Source organism: Haliotis rubra, unplaced genomic scaffold (assembly GCF_003918875.1).
Source record: "Haliotis rubra isolate DU_JTF1 unplaced genomic scaffold, ASM391887v1 Scf17, whole genome shotgun sequence".
Classification (NCBI taxonomy): Eukaryota; Metazoa; Mollusca; class Gastropoda; order Lepetellida; family Haliotidae; genus Haliotis; species Haliotis rubra.
Window position 1 is genome coordinate 3,885,902 of NW_025765669.1, and position 22,185 is coordinate 3,908,086.

At 39.1% G+C, this 22,185-nt stretch overlaps 2 protein-coding genes across 2 annotated transcripts in view; both read left to right on the plus strand.

Annotated features, from left to right (window-relative positions):
• LOC124272417 (semaphorin-5A-like) overlaps positions 1-10,858 on the plus strand; it is a 145,528-nt gene extending 134,670 nt beyond the window's left edge. The window contains 4 exon segments of the mRNA XM_046707584.1: positions 3,936-4,269; positions 5,204-5,371; positions 8,959-9,111; positions 10,310-10,858. Of these exon segments, the coding sequence (XP_046563540.1) occupies positions 3,936-4,269; positions 5,204-5,371; positions 8,959-9,111; positions 10,310-10,713 (1,059 nt within the window). The 3' untranslated portion in view covers positions 10,714-10,858.
• A 6,739-nt stretch (positions 10,859-17,597) lies between these two features.
• On the plus strand, positions 17,598-22,185 carry LOC124272418. The gene is made up of 2 exons (XM_046707585.1): positions 17,598-17,752; positions 21,782-22,185. Exons 1-2 carry the CDS (start codon positions 17,611-17,613, stop codon positions 22,183-22,185), a joined length of 546 nt encoding a protein of 181 aa, XP_046563541.1. The 5' UTR covers positions 17,598-17,610.

Genomic DNA, 22,185 nt, shown 5'->3' on the forward strand with positions numbered 1-22,185 from the left:
ACATTTTCTGAAAATACTTTGTGTTGTTTTTATTACTGCATGGATCGTGTGATGTCCTGGCTTGTAGATAGTCAATGTGTCTTCAGGAAAATATCATATTGTGAACTATCAACCAAAGACTGATATGCCAACCAAACAGGAACTCCACAGTATTAATACAATCTACGATATACCGAATGGGAAGTCTGGACCCTGTCAGCCATTACTATGAGGATAGAACCCAGTATGAACACACAGGGTTAGTTTCATATCAATGTTAACCTACACATTCACTCTTAAGACGAATGAAATATCCAGGCACTGTATTTAAACCATTATATGTTATTGAGAACAGAACACTGTGCTGACAGAAACACAGAACATCCCGCCATAGCCAGGCAGAACCAGGATCCAAGATATAGATTGGTGATGATGATAATTTGGAGATTTTTACAACATTGATTCATAGTTCACACACATAAAAATTAGCAACAGAACCAGGCTATTTATAGGGGACATCCTTTAAAGTATCAGGGGCGGTGGGGTAGCCTAATGGCTAAAAGTGCGGATGGCTCGTCAAGCAGAAGACTTGGGTTCGATTCCCCATATGGGCATAATGTGTGAAGCCCGTTTATGTTTATGGTATGGTGTATCCCCTACCGTCATAATGCTGGAATATTGCTAAAAGCGGCGTAAAACCATCCTCTCTCACTCACTCACTCACTATGAAGTATCAGGATGGTTAACTGGGAGGGTGGGAGGGAGAGAGGTAGGCCACTAGACAATATATATATATACATATATATATATAGAACACAGTATTTCCATTTTGAGAGGAGGTTCAGTAATGGGGTATTCACCAGTTTAAGAATTACACGGAACTATAGAAAAATCACCTTGGTTACCATATCGTAATTAAGAGACATTAAACATTAAAGACACAGACTTTTATTTCCAAATATTCCTATCAAAGAAACGTTATATAATATCAGCAACATGAATACTATATATGTTATTAACAGAGACTAACAGCCTTTGTTTTCTGTCTCTATTGAATGTTCACTATTGACATCAATGTATAACATATATGTAGATTAGTTGACTATGTATTTATAATGTGTGGCACATTATTTACAAATTGTTCTAAATTTGTTTACAAATTCACCATAATGGACTATTTTAGTATATCTCAAAACATGAAAAGGACTTTGAAAACCTCAACTGTTGCATTGAGCTCTAAAATCTCAAAGTTTCAAGTTAAACTTTGATTCATGAATTCAAGATGTTTTGAGAAGTTTTTCAGGAAGTGTTAAGGATATGCATGGACCTGTAAAGTCGTATGTAACACAGGTAAGACCAACAAATAGACCGTTTTGTTTCAATAACATATTAACTCTATTTATCTAACTGACACAGGAAAACTCACCAACACCATGATGAGAGACGGTATATATCAACCACTTAATGACCAAACATTATTTCTGGTCATTAAAACACTGTTTAAGGATGTGACACTTTGATGATTTGCCTTTGGGAACGTTGAAATTTGTTATTTAGGATCAAAATTTATAAGTTTAGTGACATTCTGATACTATTTTCCTAAAGGTTTTATAAACAGCCTGAAAAATTTTCAGAAAGAAACAAAATTCTGTGTACAAGAAGGTATGAAATACTTAAAAATTACAACTTTATTGTAAGGATCTTTTAGGTCTTCTTCTTGCCCATTCATCAGGTGAAAGTTGATTTTATCAGATGGTAACACTGCACATGTATTTAAAGTCTGCAACAGAAACACACCACCCCTAAACTTAAGTAAAATCTCTAATTTAATTTCACCCATTTGTCTTCTGATATCAATCCATCAATAAGTGTTGAAATATTTGATTTTAAAAGTTACAAGATTGAGATTCTGTTTATCATCCCAGATCCTTTTTCCAACCTCAGTTTTGTAAACATTAATTGACCAGTTTCTTGAAAGTATAAAGTACGTCCAACAAACTTCAATGGCAAAGAAATTTGTAATGCTGGGATGGCATGGTAATAAATGACATCATAATAGCCTCAAACATTCTGATGAATGTCATTGTAGTAATAGGTCCCAAGCAATATCTCTAGCCTCCAAGCAATATCTCTTGTGGAAGACATTATTGGATGATATAGGTGTTTATCCCACATCAAACTGTTCAACAGCATCTGTACCATTATGTATGTGCACATTCTGCATCATGTGTGTGGTGAGTTTTCCTGCAGTTCCTTTTCTAATATCAGGGCCTGTGCATGCTTCCTTGGGTCCATTGATCCCATCAGGGAAAATGGTTACAATCTATTTTACAGAGAGTATGGATGGCCAGTTGTCTTAGGCACTTTGGCTTTCCATCAGAAGTTATGTCCCTTGAACATGCAAGGATTCAGTTCTCTTAGTGTCAAATGTCAGATTTTGCCCTAGCTCTGTTTCTAGGTTTGTCAGCCCTGTTTGTACCATGGCAACAGTTTCCGACATTCAGCCTCCCACATCAAGCTGACATAACCCAACCCACTCACTACAGTTTGATTGCAAAAAACAAACAAAACAAACTAAAACATTTAGGTGTTAATAGATACTTCAGATTTTTCAGGAAATATATTTCTTCTCTGAGGCAAATTAAAGTATGTAATCTGACTATTACAAAGATCTGACAAGTCTATTCGAATCTTAATTGTATGATCACTAGATATATGATGCCCCAAGTTATGTTTCTCAGATGCAGGATCAGTTTCAATTATGGATTACTATAACAAAAGACCTGACACGGTGCTTACATATAAACTTTTGTTTCTACTAATTGTTGCATCGTTCCTGAATATAATGTATTGACATTGGAATGTTTATGCATGATATTGTTTATTAACAAAATTAATTACAAAGTTACAAATTTTCTTGTTCCAGCGCAACACCAACCTCGATTATCTGGGCATTGTATCTCCATTGCAATGATAAATGACCTGGACTTATTTACCACCATAGCTTCTTTCGGTGTCAGATTTGCATGATGCTATAAATAGACATCCAATCAAAATTTCAAGGGGAGACAGCTCTTGTGTTAAGATGGATAGGTGAAACTATGACATCACTTCCAACTTGAAGCTTTGTTGGTGAATGTGTCCAGGTTATGTATCTTATGGAATTGAGATAAAATACCCTTGATGATTGAGGATGGCTTGCCACTTAGTAAAACACTTCAGAATGAAGTTGCAGATATATATGTACACAGCTCAAGTGTACACTCTCCCTTGCCAACCTAACTGCTTCAGATCGTGCCCCTCCCGTCTCCCAGCTTATAATGTTTAATATTGACCACTAATTATTGTTGTGACTAGTACTGAACTGTTTGTTTCTGGGGAAGGTATACATAATATATAGCGTTACCATCAAACATATATTACATCACAATTCAAGCACTTTTATATAGAAATAAAACAACTTTTTAATTGTTTGTGTAATAAAGATCTTTTCTTAATATCAAAAAATGTTGTCAGGTTAAATCAAGCACTTTTTATATAGAAATAAAACAATGATTTATCATTAATAATATTTCAAACTGACATGTTTAGGTGTATGTAAAAGGATGCAATTTTACAAAACTGATGCATCAATTGATTTTGTTGGTATGTATTTTAATATACGGAACAAAATGGTTTTGGGTCTTGAATATTTTGGGGGATACATTTTATTAGATAATGTGCTCAGTCTTAAGTACAAAAATGCATCTCCCAAAATATATTGATGACCCCTAATAATTTTTGACAGTATATATTGTGAATTCTTGACAATATTTCATTGATAACTGTATCAGTTTTGAACAAAATTACCCAAAAGGTTCACTCTACAAGTTGGTTTTGAAAGATGTATGTACAAATATGTCTATGAAACATAAATAATCACTTCAGATTTGATGAAGCAGTTGATGAAGTTTTAGGTTTCAGGAACAGAATATAGTGAAATAAAAGATCTGATTAAAGTAAAAAGTGTAGCAATATCTCCTCCTAGTGTGATCCTCATCAGTGATAAATATTTCTGTCATGATGAAATCACATTGTTTTGTTCTGCGCTGGTTTCAGACTCGCCACTCTTGGTACATCAGGATGGTGGGTGGTCCGAGTGGACGGAGTGGTCACCATGTGACCAGGACTGTGAGGGAGGTATGCAGTGGCGACGTAGGTCATGTGACAGCCCTCCACCAATCGGGCGAGGGAAGGACTGTGATGGGCACGGGAAGGAGGGAAGACAATGCAACACGCATTCTTGTTATGGTGAGGATGTTGACGTAGTTGGAGCAGGGCATGGCGTCATCCCACAAATGGCATCATTATCTAAAGTACCATGACATGAGACTTAACACCCTGTCCTTCAGTTAAAAAATAGTAGGTTACAATAAGATTCATGTAAAAAGATGTGTTACAATTCAAATGTACAACCTCCAAGCAGGTGTTACTATTCAACTGTAAAACCACCAAGCAGGTGTTACAATTCAAATGTACAACCTCCAAGCAGGTGTTACTATTCAACTGTAAAACCACCAAGCAGGTGTTACAATTCAAATGTACAACCTCAAAGCAGGTGTTACTATTCAAATGTACAACCTCCAAGCAGATTTTACACAAACAAGATTCATGTGTAAAATATACAGTTTAAATGTCAACCTTGAAGCAATCAGGTTAAACCAGCTTCTGCTTACCAGGCAAAACACTGTATCCACTAGGCCACAGAGGCAAAGTGGGCTTTGCACTTCAGGCCTTAACTCATGCCAATATCTATCTGAAATACTGTGACCGCCTCTGTAGTGTAGTGGTTAGAGTGTCCGCCCGGAGAGCGGAAGGTTGCTGGTTCGATCCCTGACTGCGTCATACCAAAAGACGTTAAAATATGGTACTTGTTGGTCCCTGCCTGGCGCTCGGCATTAATGGGTACAACAAGGACTGGTCGGCTCGGAGTCAGTATAATGTGTCTGAGTGGGGTATTCATGCTTCACTGCGGCATGGTATCTCAGTGGGCTAGCACTATAAAACCAGCTTAAGTCTGGGCTAGTACAAGCAGCCGCACATACACATACACATGCATGCAGGTCGTCATATGAGCGAAATAATCTCAAGCACGACGTAAAACCCAATTTCACCTCACCTCACCTGAAATACTGTGACATTTAACTCAACCCACTCACTCATGCAATGTGTGATTGTTCACCAGGTGAGTGGTCCTGCTGGTCAAGCTTCGGCCCGTGTTCAGTGACCTGTGGTACTGGGATCAAGGCCCGCAGTAGGACCTGCTTGACCCCAGGCCTGGACAGGAAGACCCCGCTCGGATGTGTTGGCAGTACCAGGGATATGCAGACCTGTGAGATGGAGCCTTGTGAAGGTGAGGGAACTCTGGGTAATAACTGCAGACGTGTGAGATGGAGACGTGTGAAGGTGAGGGATCTCTGGGTAATAACTGCAGACCTGTGAGATGGAGACGTGTGAAGGTGAGGGATCTCTGGGTAATAACTGCAGACCTGTGAGATGGAGCCTTGTGAAGGTGAGGGAACTCTGGGTAATAACTGGAGACCTGTGAGATGGAGCCTTGTGAAGGTGAGGGATCTCTGGGTAATAACTGCTGACCTGTGAGATGGAGCCTTGTGAAGGTGAGGGATCTCTGGGTAATAACTGCAGACCTGTGAGATAGAGCCTTGTGAAGGTGAGGGAACTCTGGGTAATAACTGGAGACCTGTGAGATGGAGCCTTGTGAAGGTGAGGGGATCTCTTGTAATAACTGCTGACCTGTGAGATGGAGCCTTGTGAAGGTGAGGGATCTCTGGGTCATAACTGGAGACCTGTGAGATAGAGCCTTGTGAAGGTGAGGGAACTCTGGGTAATAACTGGAGACCTGTGAGATGGAGCCTTGTGAAGGTGAGGGATCTCTGTGTAATAACTGGAGACCTGTGAGATGGAGCCTTGTGAAGGTGAGGGAACTCTGGGTAATAACTGGAGACCTGTGAGATGGAGCCTTGTGAAGGTGAGGGAACTCTGGGTGGAGACCTTACTGGAGCCTTGTGAACATGATCTCTGGGTAATTACTGGAGCCATGTGAGGGAACTCTGGGTACTTACTGGACACATGTTCGAGCGAGGGTATTTGATATGGATGATAATGAGATGGGACTGTGTGACAGTGTGGCGACTCTGGGTAATTATTGGAGATGTGTAATGGTGCGGTCCCAGTGCAGACCTTACGCTACTTGACCTTCTCAACCTGAAGGTCAAGTTGGGGGTTCGAGCTGGTCGAGTTTCAGAACGAGTTAGGTCGAGTCAGATCGAATCAGGTCTACCAAGTTTTTGATAAAATTTTGACAATGTCAAAAAATTTCCCCCAACTTCCTCTTCGACCTTTGGTCCGAGATTGGGTTGAGAATAGGTCGAGGTAGGTCGAAAAAGGTCCAGCTTAGGTCGACATTAGGTTGAGTTGGTCGAGTTGAAGGTCGAGCTGGCCTGTCATGCCGATCTGTGTTCGTCTTAGAGCCGATCTGTATACGGCCTCGACTCGACCTTGAGTCAACCAACTGGAACTGGCCTCAACTTGGACTCAACCTGGAGTCGACCGACTCGACCTGAAATCAACCTTTCTCGACCTCAACTCAACCTAATCGAGTCCGTGCCGACCGCATAAATGGTCGCCATCTTCCCAATTGCTTAATAAAAGCCAAACGTCAGCCAGTGGTAGCACATCATCTCTACACCAACCTGCTGCCACCCAGAGATCCACCCTGAGCACACCACCCTCTTCAACACGCCGCAAAGCAGCGGAACAGGCTGGTATCTTCCCCAGCTTTGACTTCAGTGCTGCAGCAGGTATATCTCTGAACCTGCCAAGATTTAAAAGCGTCTCTTGGACCCTACACACACCTCAGAGGATCAGTCACATGTTCAGGACTCTCAGCAAGGACAGTGAAACTGAGAAGTAGAACTTGATACTCATATATTGTCATGAGCACTTTATACTGATGTGAAATGTTACCTTCAGATTATTTAAATGAGTTTCCAATAAAAGATTTAAAAGCTTTTTTTCATCTGATATTTTTTTGAATTTTCCATCCATCGCTAAGTTTAAAAGTAAATACATCTTGTACAATTGTAATAGAGTTTGTTTTGTTTACCATGTATATAGTTTTCATTTTTTTTTTCCCCCGGATTTACCAATTGTAAATAGTGTAAATAAAAAACAAACAAGAGTTCCTTTGTAAATGAAGTAGTCCTAAATAATAGAGTACACTTTAAAGTCATTTGGATATCATCTCCTCTTGCCAATGAACAGCTCCTGGGCCCATAAAATGGTTTCTTTGGTTGGCGCCATCTAGAGGGGTAACGTTCCTCGCACCCCGGTTATCCCCATCAAGCAGCTGTGTGCAGGAGCGCCACTCGCCTGGGGTGAGTGAACAGTCCTCATTCTCCTGGTCTTTGAGGTTCATCTGACTGTTCCGGTTCCTCGTTCTCAGCATGTTGTGTAAAGTGACGCAGGCCAGGGTTATCTGTTCAGCTCTGTCTGGAGTGCTATTTAGGGAGCCGAGGAGGATCTAGAACCTCATAGCCACAATCCCGAAGGTATTCTCGACCACTCATCTGGCCCGAGACAGTCTGCAAAAGTCACAAATTAAACATTTTTAAGTCAAATGCATTAAAAATTCAAAACCTTTGATATTATATTGTATACACTGAAAGATACTAAGTTATAATTTGATTTAGGTATTTATGGAAAAGAATAATTACCTGCAGTTGAAGATCTTCTGATGGGGTCTATCTGACGCATGGAAAAGGACTTCATTCAGGGGCGGAGTGGAAAGGCATCGTCGCCGATGAAGTATGGCACACCATATGGGGAATACAAGATTATTGCCCTTCATCCGATCTTGTGAATGGTTGAAGACCATCAGCGTCTGATGCTGATCCCTTGGCCCCGACGTTCACCCACGGGAACTTGTAGTCGGCATCCGCGAGTGCCAGCAAGACAATAGAGAAGAAGTTCTTTTAGTAGTAGAAGAGGGACCCGCTTTTGGGAGGCTTCTTGATGCGTATGTGCTTACCTTACCGTCAAACGCACCGGTGCAATATGGAATTTGCCACCTATCCTTGAAAGCACGGGCTACAGTATTCCATCTGCTCTGATCCCACTCATCTGACCGATACTCAGCTTTGAAGGCGTCAAGGATGGGATTGGTTTGCTTACGACTGAGGCTTTGGCTTTGGAGGAGAGTTGGCATTATCCAGGTCTTCCACTAGTTCAAGCAGGTGCCAGGCTATCTGCACCCAAATGGTAAGCAGTTTTCGCTTCTCGGGGCTCACCAGGTTTACGTCAAGGTTCCTGATGGTGATGTTACTACTTTGCAGACCTCTAATTGAATGGGTACCTGGTGAACATGCACCCTGTAACATATACAATTTGGAAACCAAGGATCTACTCGGCAGAAAAATGGAATTTCCGTCAAGAACCAGTCTCTCCAGTTGAACACAGGTCGCGTAGAGGTCGGGCCGGTCGACTTAGTACGAATTAATTCGAAATTAGGTTGATATACAGGTCTAGCTGGTCAAGTATAGGTCTTCTCAACTTGGCCGACCTGAGTCGAGATAGGTCGACTGAAGTCGAACTAAGGTCGTAAAGGTCCTTACGAGGTCGTTATGAGGTCGTTGTGAGGTCGAGATATCCCCCAGGTCGAGACAGGTCGAGTAGTTTGCGAGGTTGAGTCGGTCGAGCTCCTGAGGTCGCCACTGGGACCACACCATTAGACTGAACCATATGAAAATGAGCATGATTGTAACTTGTGGCTGTGTGGGAGATGTTGAAAAAGAATGTTTCAATTGGAACTGTGTGTAGGTAGTGAGGGATTTGGGTTTGAGCCAATCGTGATGTGAAGCTACCACCTACAATCTAACTCACCCAGTATATCCTTGCGTCATGGCCTGAATGATTTTGCAGATACACAACCCATGGTAGGAGACTGGTCAGCCTGGACTGAGTGTTCTCCCAACAGCGTCCAGTACCGGCACCGCATCTGTGATCAGGACCAGCTGGGTCTAGACTGCAGCCAAGATGTCATACAGCTCCAGCACTGTACATACAAGATACATGGTTAGTGGTCAGCATATATCATGATGAGATGATTACCAAACTGAATGGCACTGGGGTAGCCTAGTGGCTAAAGCGGTCACTCGTTACACCAAAAACCCAGGTTCAATCCCCCACATGGGTACAATGTGTGAAGCCAACTTATGGTGTCCTCTGCAGTGGTATTCCTGAAACATTGCTTAAAACAACTTAAAACTATACTCACTCACTCACTCATCCTGAAATGAAGAGACTAAACCAGAAATCAGTTCACACAGAGCTAATTGTGAAAAAAATACACGACCATAGAATATCAGTGGATTTACATTCAAATAGGCAATACAATAGGTCAAATATGTGGTAAGTCTTCAGTCCAGTATAGGGGCGGTGGGGTAGCCTAGTGGTTAAAGCGTTTGCTTGTCACGCCGAAAACCTGGGTTCGAATCCCCACATGGGTACAATGTGTGAAGCCCATTTCTGGTGTCCCTGCCGTGATATTGCTGGAATATTGCTAAAAGCGGCTTACTCACTCACTCACTCACTCACTCACAGTCCAGTATAGTGTGGGAAGCCTGCAAGACTTCAGTGTTTCTAAATAGGTTTTCAAACCTGACTTTCCAAATAGATTATTTAACCAGGCACAAAAAGGCCTTGAATTGCTATCTTGTCCCTGTTACATACACTTTGTCTCTGAACATACATAATTTTTATAATAGAAAAAATTCCATCTAAATTATAATGGAACCACATTGAGACGGGAGATTCAGAGGAAATCTGGACTTGGTTCTAATGTGGTTCAGTGACTGTGAGACAGACTAACAGCTACCCTTCTAGGAAGCATAACGTCTTAAACAATCAAGCCTGTTCTGGTCATGTAACAAGGGCAGATAACTCTAATCATCTAAACTTAGCAAAAGAACCTTGTATAAATCTCCACTCCACCTGTTTACTTCAGTTCAAATCCTGCCATAAAAGCAATTGATAATTTTTACTATTTCAATCATTTGCTGCCACAGACAATTAATGCAAGTATATTAGAGTAAACTACTTACATATATAACAACATTGATTATAGGAAACATACATTGTATATATTCTATTGGAATCCAGAAACTGTACTTATATTTTGTACCTTAAAGACAGTATTCCCCATATGAGAAGATCAATTTTAATTTTTAAAGATGCCTCCTGATTAAATTTATAACATTTTTTTATGTTCCAGTGATGGAGGCAAGTGTCGGTGCTAGTGTTGCCGCCAACAAAAACTACTCTCGACGAGTGGGTGGGGTATACCTTGTTATTGTTGCAATCATTGCATTTGTCATCGGCGGCCTGGCATCAGTGGGACTCTTCATGTACATCCAGAGGTACCGGGACCAGAAACATAAGGATGAGGCGGAAGTATGCTGGGTCTCCAAGAACGAGATAAACATGAAACCAGTAAACACTGCAGAATCCTCACAAATTAGTCTGGATTTCCAGAACTTGGCGCCATTGATGTCACCTAATAATCGGTTAAGTCTGAATACTTTTGGGTCCTTGAAAAAGGAGAAGATGACTGTAAATGAGGCAAGCACACTGAAACGGAATTCCATGTGGACCAACTTGTCTGTGAATGAATTATAGACATATATATATATGTGATGTCAGCAAGTAGACCATGTGTATTCCTGAAATGTGATTGGTGCTGATGGTTCGGTATACACTATGTTCCTCTATTGTACATTGGACCTTTCGTGTAGAATGAGGCGAAGTGAGCATACCATTACACACACTGTAAACACAGATGTTATTGAATGAGGGGCGGTGGGGTAGCCTAGTGGTTAAAGCGTTCACTCGTCACGCCGAAGGCCCGGGTTCGATTCCCCACATGGGTACAATGTGTGAAGCCCATTTTCTGGTGTCCCCTACCGTGATGTTGCTGGAATATTGCTAAAAATTCTAATGTGGTTCAGTGACTGGAGAGACAGACCAACACTACCCTTCTAGGAAGCATAACGTCTTCAACAATGAAGCCTGTTCTGGTCTGCAGTGTAACAAGGGCAGATAACTCTAATCATCTTAAACTTAGCAAAGAACCTTGTATAAATCTCCACTCCACCTGTTTGCTTTAGTTCAAATCCTGCCATAAAGCAATTGATAATTTTTACTATTTCAATCATTTGCTGCCACAGACAATTAATGCAAGTATATTAGAGTAAACTACTTACATATATAACAACATTGATTATAGGAAACATACATTGTATATATTCTATTGGAATCAGAAACTGTACTTATATTTTTTGTACCTTAAAGACAGTATTCCCCATATGAGAAGATCAGTTTTAATTTTTAAAGATGCTTCCTGATTAAATTTATAACATTTTTATGTTCCAGTGATGGAGGCAAGTGTAGCCGATTCTTCACTAGTGTGCCGCTAACAAAAACTACTCGGCAGTGGGTGGGAGTATACCTTGTTATTGTTGAAATCATTGCATTTGTCATCAGCGGCCTCGCATCAGTGGGACTCTTCATGTACATCCAGAGGTACGGGACCAGAAACATAAGGATGAGGCGGATATGTGCTGGGTCTCCAAGAACGAGATAAACATGAAACCAGTAAACACTGCAGAATCCTCACAAATTAGTCTGGATTTCCAGAACTTTACGCCATTGATGTCACCTAATAATCGGTTAAGTCTGAATACTTTTGGGTCCTTGAAAAGGAAGATGACTGTAAATGAGAGGCAAGCACACTGAAACGACGAATTCCATGTGGACCAACTTGTCTGTGAATGAATTATAGACATATATATATATGTGATGTCAGCAAGTAGACCATGTGTATTCCTGAAATGTGATTGGTGCTGATGGTTCGGTATACACTATGTTCCTCTATTGTACATTGGACCTTTCGTGTAGAATGAGGCGAAGTGAGCATACCATTACACACACTGTAAACACAGATGTTATTGAATGAGGGGCGGTGGGGTAGCCTAGTGGTTAAAGCGTTCACTCGTCGCGTCACGACGAAGGCCCGGGTTCGATTCCCCACATGGGTACAATGTGTGAAGCCCATTTTCTGGTGTCCCCCGCCGTGATGTTGCTGGAATATTGCTAAAAGCAGCGTAAAACATAACTCAGTCAGTCAGTAATACAGAAGTTGTTCATCGTTGTCCTTCTTTGTGTAAAATTTGTAATCTGAGAGCTCATTGGGTTGTACACACTGCTTTCCTGTTGGCTTAAATCAGAACTTCATTTGTCGGTTTAAACTATAGACTATGTGCATATTGACCTAATGCATTCATGGGTGATGGAGGCAGATAGTGCATACAATCCTGTAAGTATTGACAATGGCGAATACCAAACAATAATATATGCTGACGGTTTAAGCAAACAGCTACAATCGTTTGTTCCTGTGACAGTGACTATTAGATGAAGCGTATGATCGGTGTTTTGTATTAAGAAGGATATTGTTTTTTATTCTTCTCACTAAATAAACTGTTTACTAATTTGTATGTTTACAGTGAAGGTGCACTCCTCACTCCAGTTGGGTACTAGTTGCTTATAGTTTCCAAAACTAATATTAATATATTTATTAATATCATTCACCACAGACATAAACATTTTATGTTATCTTAAATGTTTAGATTTGTAATCAAAGCAAATTAATATTGTTTGCATCTTTCAAAGTGGGTAGTTGGAAGGGGAAGTATTTTAACACATTGACAATGGGATGCTGAAATGTTATTGATTACCCATAGGGTTATAAATAATCTCAAAAAGTTCATAAAACTCGAATTTGCACTAGTGCACACATCCTTGGTAATCTCCAGGGTATACGTTCCGGAGATTTATCAGAACGTGTAACCTGGAGATTATCAAGTATGTAGTGCACATCACTTCACAAACACCAGTGTAATATATATGTCATCTGGATGGAAATGTTGACGTCATTCAAGTCTTACTGTGACATAAGGTCAGAATGATGTCACAATGAAAACAATGTTGTACCTCTGGCAATTGTGGTTTTCTGACAAGGTGGTTGTGATCAGTACTTTCTTCCAAAGGGGAGCTCAAAAGGGTTACTGATAGATATAATTGGTTATATACAATTATTACACTTACATGTGTCATTCAGATTTTACAAAACTTGCGTAATAATTATTCATTATTACGTTTGCCGATTGGGAAATACAAGAAGTAAATGTTATCAGCATGACACACAGTCAAATAATAATCTTGATGTATGATGCGAAATATTTATGCTTTAAATATTCACATGTAATATTTTGTTGTTATCAGATTACTTTGTTTTCTGATTTTCTTACAGGACTAATGTCCAAATGTGCAATAGTAACTCCAGCTAAATTATGAAATATAATTTATATGTTTAAAGCTTGCTTACCCCTATGAAGCAGATGAGTAATACAATGGGACTAGATTTTCAAAGTTCTCTTAGCGTTAAGATAGTCTGAGTTAATGTTAATGTATGGCACTTACAACCATCTTACCACTAGTGGTGTTCCGATTAATTGAAATAATCGAAGATTGGTTGCAGTGACCAAACGACTAAGCAATCGATCACATTTTCTCATAATCGAACATAAACGATTTTTGAACTACTTTTGTAGTCTTTGAAATACTTGACAATGGAACATATTGTTGAAGTTGTCAGGGCCTGAAAACGTGTTTAATTCTTAGAAAACTCACTTCACTAACTGAAAAGCCATGACTGAATATTTCTTGAAGACTGCAGGAAGTTTATGTTCATGATATATAAGTCATCACTTTAAAGTAGCAAGTTGCATCTTGTTATACTTATCTGCAATAACAACCTGGATAGGAAAATCTGAAAAATGACACTAACCAATTTTTTTCGATGATTGTTCGTTGGTAATGAAGCAATCATCAATTGTGAGATTTCAACCAATTCCCAACACTACTTACCACTAAGAGACCTTTGAAAATCTAGACCCAGAACAATACCTGGGCCTAGATTTTCGAAGCTCTCTTAGCACTAAGATAGTCGTAAGTGCCATACATCAATATAAATTTAGGACTATCTTAGCGCTAAGAGAGTTTGAAAATCTAGGCCCTGGTTTCCAAGTGTATCTTAAGTATTTACTGTATGCTGTATTTATTGAATTTCTATTTATATCTTTCATGTTTTGTAAATCGATTGTTCATAGACATGTATGGTCAGACTGGTTGCTCCTCAGCTATGTATACTACCCAAAACAAGTAAAGAGCACCCTATTATTTCATGGTATGTGGGTATGGGTGGTTGGTTTTGCAACAGGTTTTCACTTGTGAATACTTATTTTGAGTAGTATATATGCTTCATACATCATGTGTCAAATGATCTCCTCATTAATATCACTTATATATTCATGTCTTCTATGGGGCCCTCCTTGTAATATTCTATTATTGTTTTCTGCTTCAATGTGTTTCTTGGATTATTTTTTTTCACAACACATTTTGTTCAGGACATGTCCTGCTTTCAAATAGTATTATTACACCTGAAGCAAGTTATGTTTTTCAGTATTTGTTGAACTAAATTTTTGTACAGAACACTCTCTGGTCTACTCCCTGAGAATATTAACTAGTTTTCCCCTAAATGTGTAAAACAAGTCATTCAGACATACGCCTATGCCATTTCATGACTAAACAATATTCCAAGATAAGGTTTTAGATTCTGAGGCAAGCTCTTGATATCTTGTACCATTATACAGATATAGGAATACTGTATGTGCAAGTCATGAAGTAGATACGATGAAATTTGAGATTGTGATAACTTTTTATCTGCTATGTGACTGCATGTCTTTCACCAAAGTCTTAGAGTTGGTCTCTCCTCCCCACTATCTTACTATTCAAAGCCATGTCCAGCTCATCTCACAAACGGCATTGATTTGCAAGACATTACCAGAAGTCCTGAGATCTAAAGACATCAGCATCAGTTTGTCATCACATGGGATAGCCCAGGAGTTGGAGAGTTATGTCCCTTAGCCATGCTAGGATCTGCTGAACATGGGTTTGAATCCCAGGTTCACATGATGCAATCCTTGATTTCTTTGCACCATACCCATGGTAGTATCTTTCACTGAAGTAACAAATGTTGATTACCTTTGTGCCTTCCGACTTCCCATACGACTGAAATACTGTTAATATCGCAGTGTTTAACACACCCAAACCAATTGGTGTCCATGTCAAACGACAAAAAGATAACCCTTTGCAAAGGATGTTAAGTGTGACCATTTCACGAGTTTATTTTTGTGTACAATGTGCCGTCTTCTCAAAGACATTTTGTGGCAAGTGAAAAGCTTTCTGAATCTTTATGATGCATGTTAAAATGATAACTTGTTACATGTCAGATATAAGTAGAAGAAAATCAAAACCAATGTTTTTGAAATTGTCGAAATTTTCTGTTTGATCTCGTCAAACTTTTCGCTACTGTACAGGGCAACCATAACAAGTTTCCAGGCATCGTAGTGTGACTTAAATTTTCTAAAACTGTCAGATTGCGGCAAAGTGTATTGTTGCAGAACCCAGCCTGTTGGATTTATCTGATAGAAGTGTGCACTTATGTTGGATGTACATGAATACTACAATGTATTTTGTTCAACAAATGATTAAGATCTATTTTTCCACAGTTGACACTCAGGACATTTATCATACTCATTCATTGGTCGATCTTCAAAATGTGTTCAATACTAGATAAGCGGATCGTGAATATTGATTAGTCAGCAATATTCAACAGTATAAGTAATCAGGGCTCTCCCAGGGAAACCTGTCTAAATACTTCAATGTTTTCTTTTTACAGTTTTACAAAAGCGATTGTAGTGCTACACAACTAAGGTGGTAACTACTATAATATACATATCACGACAGTTGTAGTGCTACAATTGGATTTGCTTAGCGAAAAACTTGTGCCGAAGAATTTTCAACCCTTTGTTAGCTTTTTACATTTTCAACTCCTCTGCAACCAGAAGGTTTAATCTAAAGCGGACAAGTAACTGATAAGCACAGAAAACTGGAAGATATTCACATAATTACTATGTCAAGTATTACAGTGATGTTGATTGAGACTTCTATGAATATTTTGTTCTACTCTGATAATCAAATGTTTTATAATCAGTTTTACTTTGAAGTTGTAGTGCTACAAACGTAATTGCTTTGTGAAACAATCCTAAACGTAAATGTTATCAATTCATCTAAGCTCTTACATTTTCAACTCCTCAGAAAGGCTTCATCTGAAACTGAATGGAAATGACGATGTCGATCATTGCAGCAATGTTGCATGCGACTTTTGTAAATATTTTGCTCTACTCAGAAGGTAATGGTTGTATCAGTTAATAAATGGCAGTTATACTTTGAAGCAGTTTGGCTGACAGTTTGCCATTACCAATGACGGTGTCGGCAAGTCATGACTGCAAGTGTTTGTTCATGAAACCCCTGCAGTCTATCTCTGAAGACATGTTGAGGATCATCTTCAGAACAGTGGCAGCTGGTATTTATGTTATTACTGATCATTTGTAGTGTCTGTATAATTAACTATTAGCTACTGTCTACCATATGATGTACATCTAATACTTTGTAATTATTGAATGTGATACAAGTCGTGTATTTTCTACAATAAATCTATGTGAACATGTTTGTTACTGTAACTTGTACATGACATACAGATGTATGAAGACTCATGAAGATCTGGCTTAGAATTGATCTTCAGCAACCCACGCTTGTCGTAAGAGGCGACTAATGACATCAGATGCTCTGGCTTGCCGGTAGACACATGTCATGTATTATCCCAATTGCATAGATTGATGCTCATGCTTCTGATGGCTGAATTGTCTGCCCAGACTCGATTATTGGCCTAGCGAGCCTTGAAATTGCTGCAGCTAAGCAAAATGTAATTTTAGAGCAAAAATTGATATTTTATACTCATCCTGACTCATGCTCTCTTTTGCTTGTCTTCTTCTTCTTGCGAACATAGTGGAACACTTTGTATCTCCTTGTTGAAGCTCCCTTCAAAATAAAATCACTAATTGGTACTCACCGCCAGTTTATGTCCCCTTTGTCTCCCCTGGGCGGAAAAAGGTAACCATACCCTCTGGCCATGTGCTCCACTCTCTCCTGATTTAGCGAGCCCAACACTTGAATTTACAGGAAATCCAAAGTGTTATGTGGGGGAGGATGGGAGGGCTAACCTCATGAGGTCAGGATAAGTATAAATATCAATTTTACTCTAAAAATTACATATTTTCCTTATCCTGACTCATGCTCTTCTGTTTGTAGCATCCCAATGAGCGAGGAGGTGGGTAACATGAATACTTTGGATTTATAATTAGTGATTTTGTATAGATATACTGTAACTTGTGGCTGTGTGGGAGATGTTGAAACAAGAGCGTTTCAATTGGAACTGTGTGTAGGTAGTGAGGGATTTGGGTTTGAGCCAATCGTGATGTGAAGCTACCACCACAATCTAACTCACCCAGTATATCCTTGCGTCATGGCCTGAATGATTTTGCAGATACACAACCCATGGTAGGAGACTGGTCAGCCTGGACTGAGTGTTCCCCCAACAGCGTCCAGTACCGGCACCGCATCTGTGATCAGGTCCAGCTGGGTCTAGACTGCAGCAAAGATGTCATACAGCTCCAGCACTGTACATACAAGATACATGGTTAGTGGTCAGCATATATCATGATGAGATGATTACCAAACTGAATGGCACTGGGGTGGCCTAGTGGCTAAAGCGGTCACTCGTTACACCGAAAACCCAGGTTCAATTCCCCACATTGGTACAATGTGTGAAGCCCACTTCTGGTGTCCTCTGCAGTGGTATTCCTGAAATATTGCTAAAAGTAACTTAAAACTATACTCACTCACTCACTCATCCTGAAATGTAGAGACTAAACCATAAATCAGTTCACACAGAGCTAATTGTAAAAAAAATACACAACCATAGAATATCAGTGGATTTACGTTCAAAAAGGCAATACAATAGGTCAAATATGTGGTAAGTCTTCAGTCCAGTATAGTGGCAGTTGGGTAGCCTAGTGGTTAAAACGTTCTCTCGTCACGCCGAAGACCCGGGTTCGAATCCCCACATGGGTACAATGTGTGAAGCCCATTTCTGGTGTCCCTGCCGTGATATTGCTGGAATATTGCTAAAAGCGGCTTACTCACTCACTCACTCACAGTCCAGTATAGTGTGGGAAGCCTGCAAGACTTCAGTGTTTCTAAATATAGGTTCTCAAACCTGACTTTCCAAACAGATTATTTAGCCAGGCACAAAAAGGCCTTGAATCGCTATCTTGTCCCTGTTACATACAGCCACCTAGACAATAGCTAAGATACATAGCGTTCACTGACATGAACGCTATGCAGCACCTCCATAGGCCGCAATGGTGGAAATCCTTTGTCGCTCTTTCGCGCACTCGTTACGATTTTTTCGCATACGAAAAACTTATATGAATTGCCGTTGTACTTATACCTACGTCGCCCTATTTTCGTTATTAAAATATCCAAAAATATATATTTACAAGCCATCAAACATCTCAGTTGATCGCTCACATATGGCGGGGACATTTTGAATCCGTGACCTGTGGCGATGGAATTATCACTCCCAAAAATAGTAACACCGTGTTCCATACCTCGTTGCTTGTTTACAACACATTTTTCATACATTTTAGGCAATTAAAGCGATTGTATGGAGATTTTCGTTTCCAATCTAGACTGACTGACCACCCCTGCTCTTTCAACAGCTGTTTTCAAAGGAATTGCTGGTGAGTTTTCAATGCTTCATATAATATAAGATAATTGCTGTCACCTTCACAGTTTCATGGATGTCTCTGTACTACTCATGAATATTTGCCTACAAAACACAGTTTACTAATAAGACTTATTAGAATTTAGGAATTAAATAATTAACGAGTTCACGAATCAATTATCTATAAATTTCATTTGTACCATATAACCTTAAATATTTCTCATTTCACATTTCTCCTATCTTCATCATCATATTTATTTCCTCCTTGGATAGGAGATTAGATGTTGATTTCATCAAGGGATAGTGTTTTTCATCATGAATTATTAACAAATACTAAAACAAGGGATACATCTAGAAAGCAATTGTTAAAGGGAAGGATCATTCAAATTACAGCACAAAGCCAAATGCAAATTATTAAAAATCGCTCCAGCCGATCCGTCCATGCACATTCGTCTTTTCGAGACAGATCTTCAGAACCGTTCACTATTTCTTCACCAAACTTGGCATAGATAGATCTGGTGGTGTACTGGTGTCTTTTGGTAGTTTGGGATTTCTGTATAAACTATTTTTTGTGTGTTTCCATGGCAACAATTTAGACTTTGACTGAAATTGGTGGTAGTGTTCTTTTCAGGAGCAGAACTGTAAAAACCGTTCAATATTTTTCACCACAAATTGGTATATATATCAATCAGAACCTTAAGTGGTGCCATGGCTATTTGCAGATTTTTTGACATTTTGTATTTTTCTCGGTTCCATGGAAACGATTTGGACTTAGTCTCAAAAAGTATGGGTGGGCTTCTTTTCCGGAGCAAAAATCGAAAACCTTTCATTTTCTTTCAACAAAACGTAGCAGATATATGAGACAGATCTTGAAGTGGTGCCTTATGTTATTTCAAAGTTTTAGTATTTATATTTTTCATGATTTCCATGGAAACATTTTGGACTAAGTAAAACAAAATCAAGTTGGACTATCAGTAACTGTCAGATGATTTGTTCTTTCAAATTTCCAGAGCCTGGGGGGATTTGTCATCTTTTGATGACTCTTGTTTTGATAAGTTATAGCAGTTAGTTTCACACAAAAATAGACATGTCGTCAAACGCTAAGCTGTAACTATATCTCTTCCATCACTTTGTTTTTGTCTTGAACTTGCCCTTTCAATGGGCACAGACAGTGTCATCCATGGTTTCTTCTCTCAACTTTCAACCTTTAATACCAGTAAATAAAGTACATATCAATGTTAATTATTAATTATCACTTTAATTTAACATGAGTTTAAACTTATACCTTCAAAAGAATAAACTTCATGCACAATTTCATATCATTGTTAATGTTCTCAATAAACATAATTGCACCTTGAAAAGCAGACTTTCTAAACTAACACTTCATTGATAATTTGAAAAACCTGCTATTTTTGCTGTCAAAGATAAGAGGTACTGTAATGTTTGCAAATGAATTTTCTTCAGTTGACCCTACTTGAATAAAAGCCTTCTGTCAGTGGTGTATGCACAAGAGTTTAAGTATGATATTTGGCATTGTGCTGTAATTTGAATGATCCCCTCATTCAACAATTGATTTATTGGTGTATCCCCTTATTTTAGTATTTGTTTATAATTCATGATGACTAATAACACTTTTTGGCCACTTGGTTGCTAATATGGGAATGAAAAGATGATTTTGGCAAGGTTTGTAGCTGGTGCTTGAGACCTAATACAACATGGAAATATTTAAAATATTATTCAAGGTAGGAGAGTGTTGAACTGAGAAATATTTAAGGTTTTTGGGTATACATGAAATTGATAGATAATTATTTCGTGAACTCATTGATTTATTAAGTCCTAAATTCAATGAGTAAACTGTGTTTTGTAGGCAAATATTCATGAATAGTACAGAGACATCCATGAAACTGTGAAGGTGACAGCAATAATCTTATATTATATGAAGCATTGAAAACTCACCAGCAATTCCTTTGAAAACAGCTGTTGAAAGAGCAGGGGTGGTCAGTCAGTCTAGATTGGAAACGAAAATCTCCATACAATCGTTTTAATTGCCTAAAATGAATGAAAATGTGTTGTAAACAAGCAACGAGGTATGGAACACGTGTGTTACTATTTTTGGGAGTGATACCCCCATCGCGTCACAGGTCACGTGATTCAAAATGTCCCCGCTCATATGTGAGCGATCAACTGAGATGTTTGATGGCTTGTAAATATATATTTTTGGATATTTTGATAACGAAAATAGGGCGCACGTGTAGGTATAAGTACAACGAAGTAATTCATATAAGTTTTTCGTGCGCAAAAATCGTAACGAGTGCGCGAAAGTGCGACAAAGGATTTCCACCATTGCGGCCTATGGAGGTGCTGCATAGCGTTCATGTCAGTGAACGCTATGTATCTTAGCTACCTAGACAAACACTTTGTCTCTGAACATATAAATTTTGATAGAAAAAATTCCTTCTAAATTAAATTAGACGGGAGATTCAGAGGAAATCTGGACTTGGTTCTAATGTGGTTCAGAGACTGTGAGACAGACTAACAGCTTCCCTTCTAGGAAGCATAACGTCTTAAACAATCAAGCCTGCTCTGGTCATGTAACAAGGGCAGATAACTCTAATCATCTAAACATAGCAAAAGAACCTTGTATAAATCTCCACTCCACCTGTTTACTTCAGTTCAAATCCTGCCATAAAAGCAATTGATAATTTTTACTATTTCAATCATTTGCTACCACAGACAATTAATGCAAGTATATTAGAGTAAACTACTTACATATATAACAACATTGATTATAGGAAACATACATTGTATATATTCTATTGGAATCCAGAAACTGTACTTATATTTTGTACCTTAAAGACATGTATTCCCCATATGAGAAGATCAATTTTAATTTTTAAAGATGCCTCCTGATTAAATTTATAACATTTTTTTATGTTCCAGTGATGGAGGCAAGTGTCGGTGCTAGTGTTGCCGCCAACAAAAACTACTCTCGACGAGTGGGTGGGGTATACCTTGTTATTGTTGCAATCATTGCATTTGTCATCGGCGGCCTGGCATCAGTGGGACTCTTCATGTACATCCAGAGGTACCGGGACCAGAAACATAAGGATGAGGCGGAAGTATGCTGGGTCTCCAAGAGCGAGATAAACATGAAACCAGTAAACACTGCAGAATCCTCACAAATTAGTCTGGATTTCCAGAACTTGACGCCATTGATGTCACCTAATAATCGGTTAAGTCTGAATACTTTTGGGTCCTTGAAAAAGGAGAAGATGACTGTAAATGAGGCAAGCACACTGAAACGGAATTCCATGTGGACCAACTTGTCTGTGAATGAATTATAG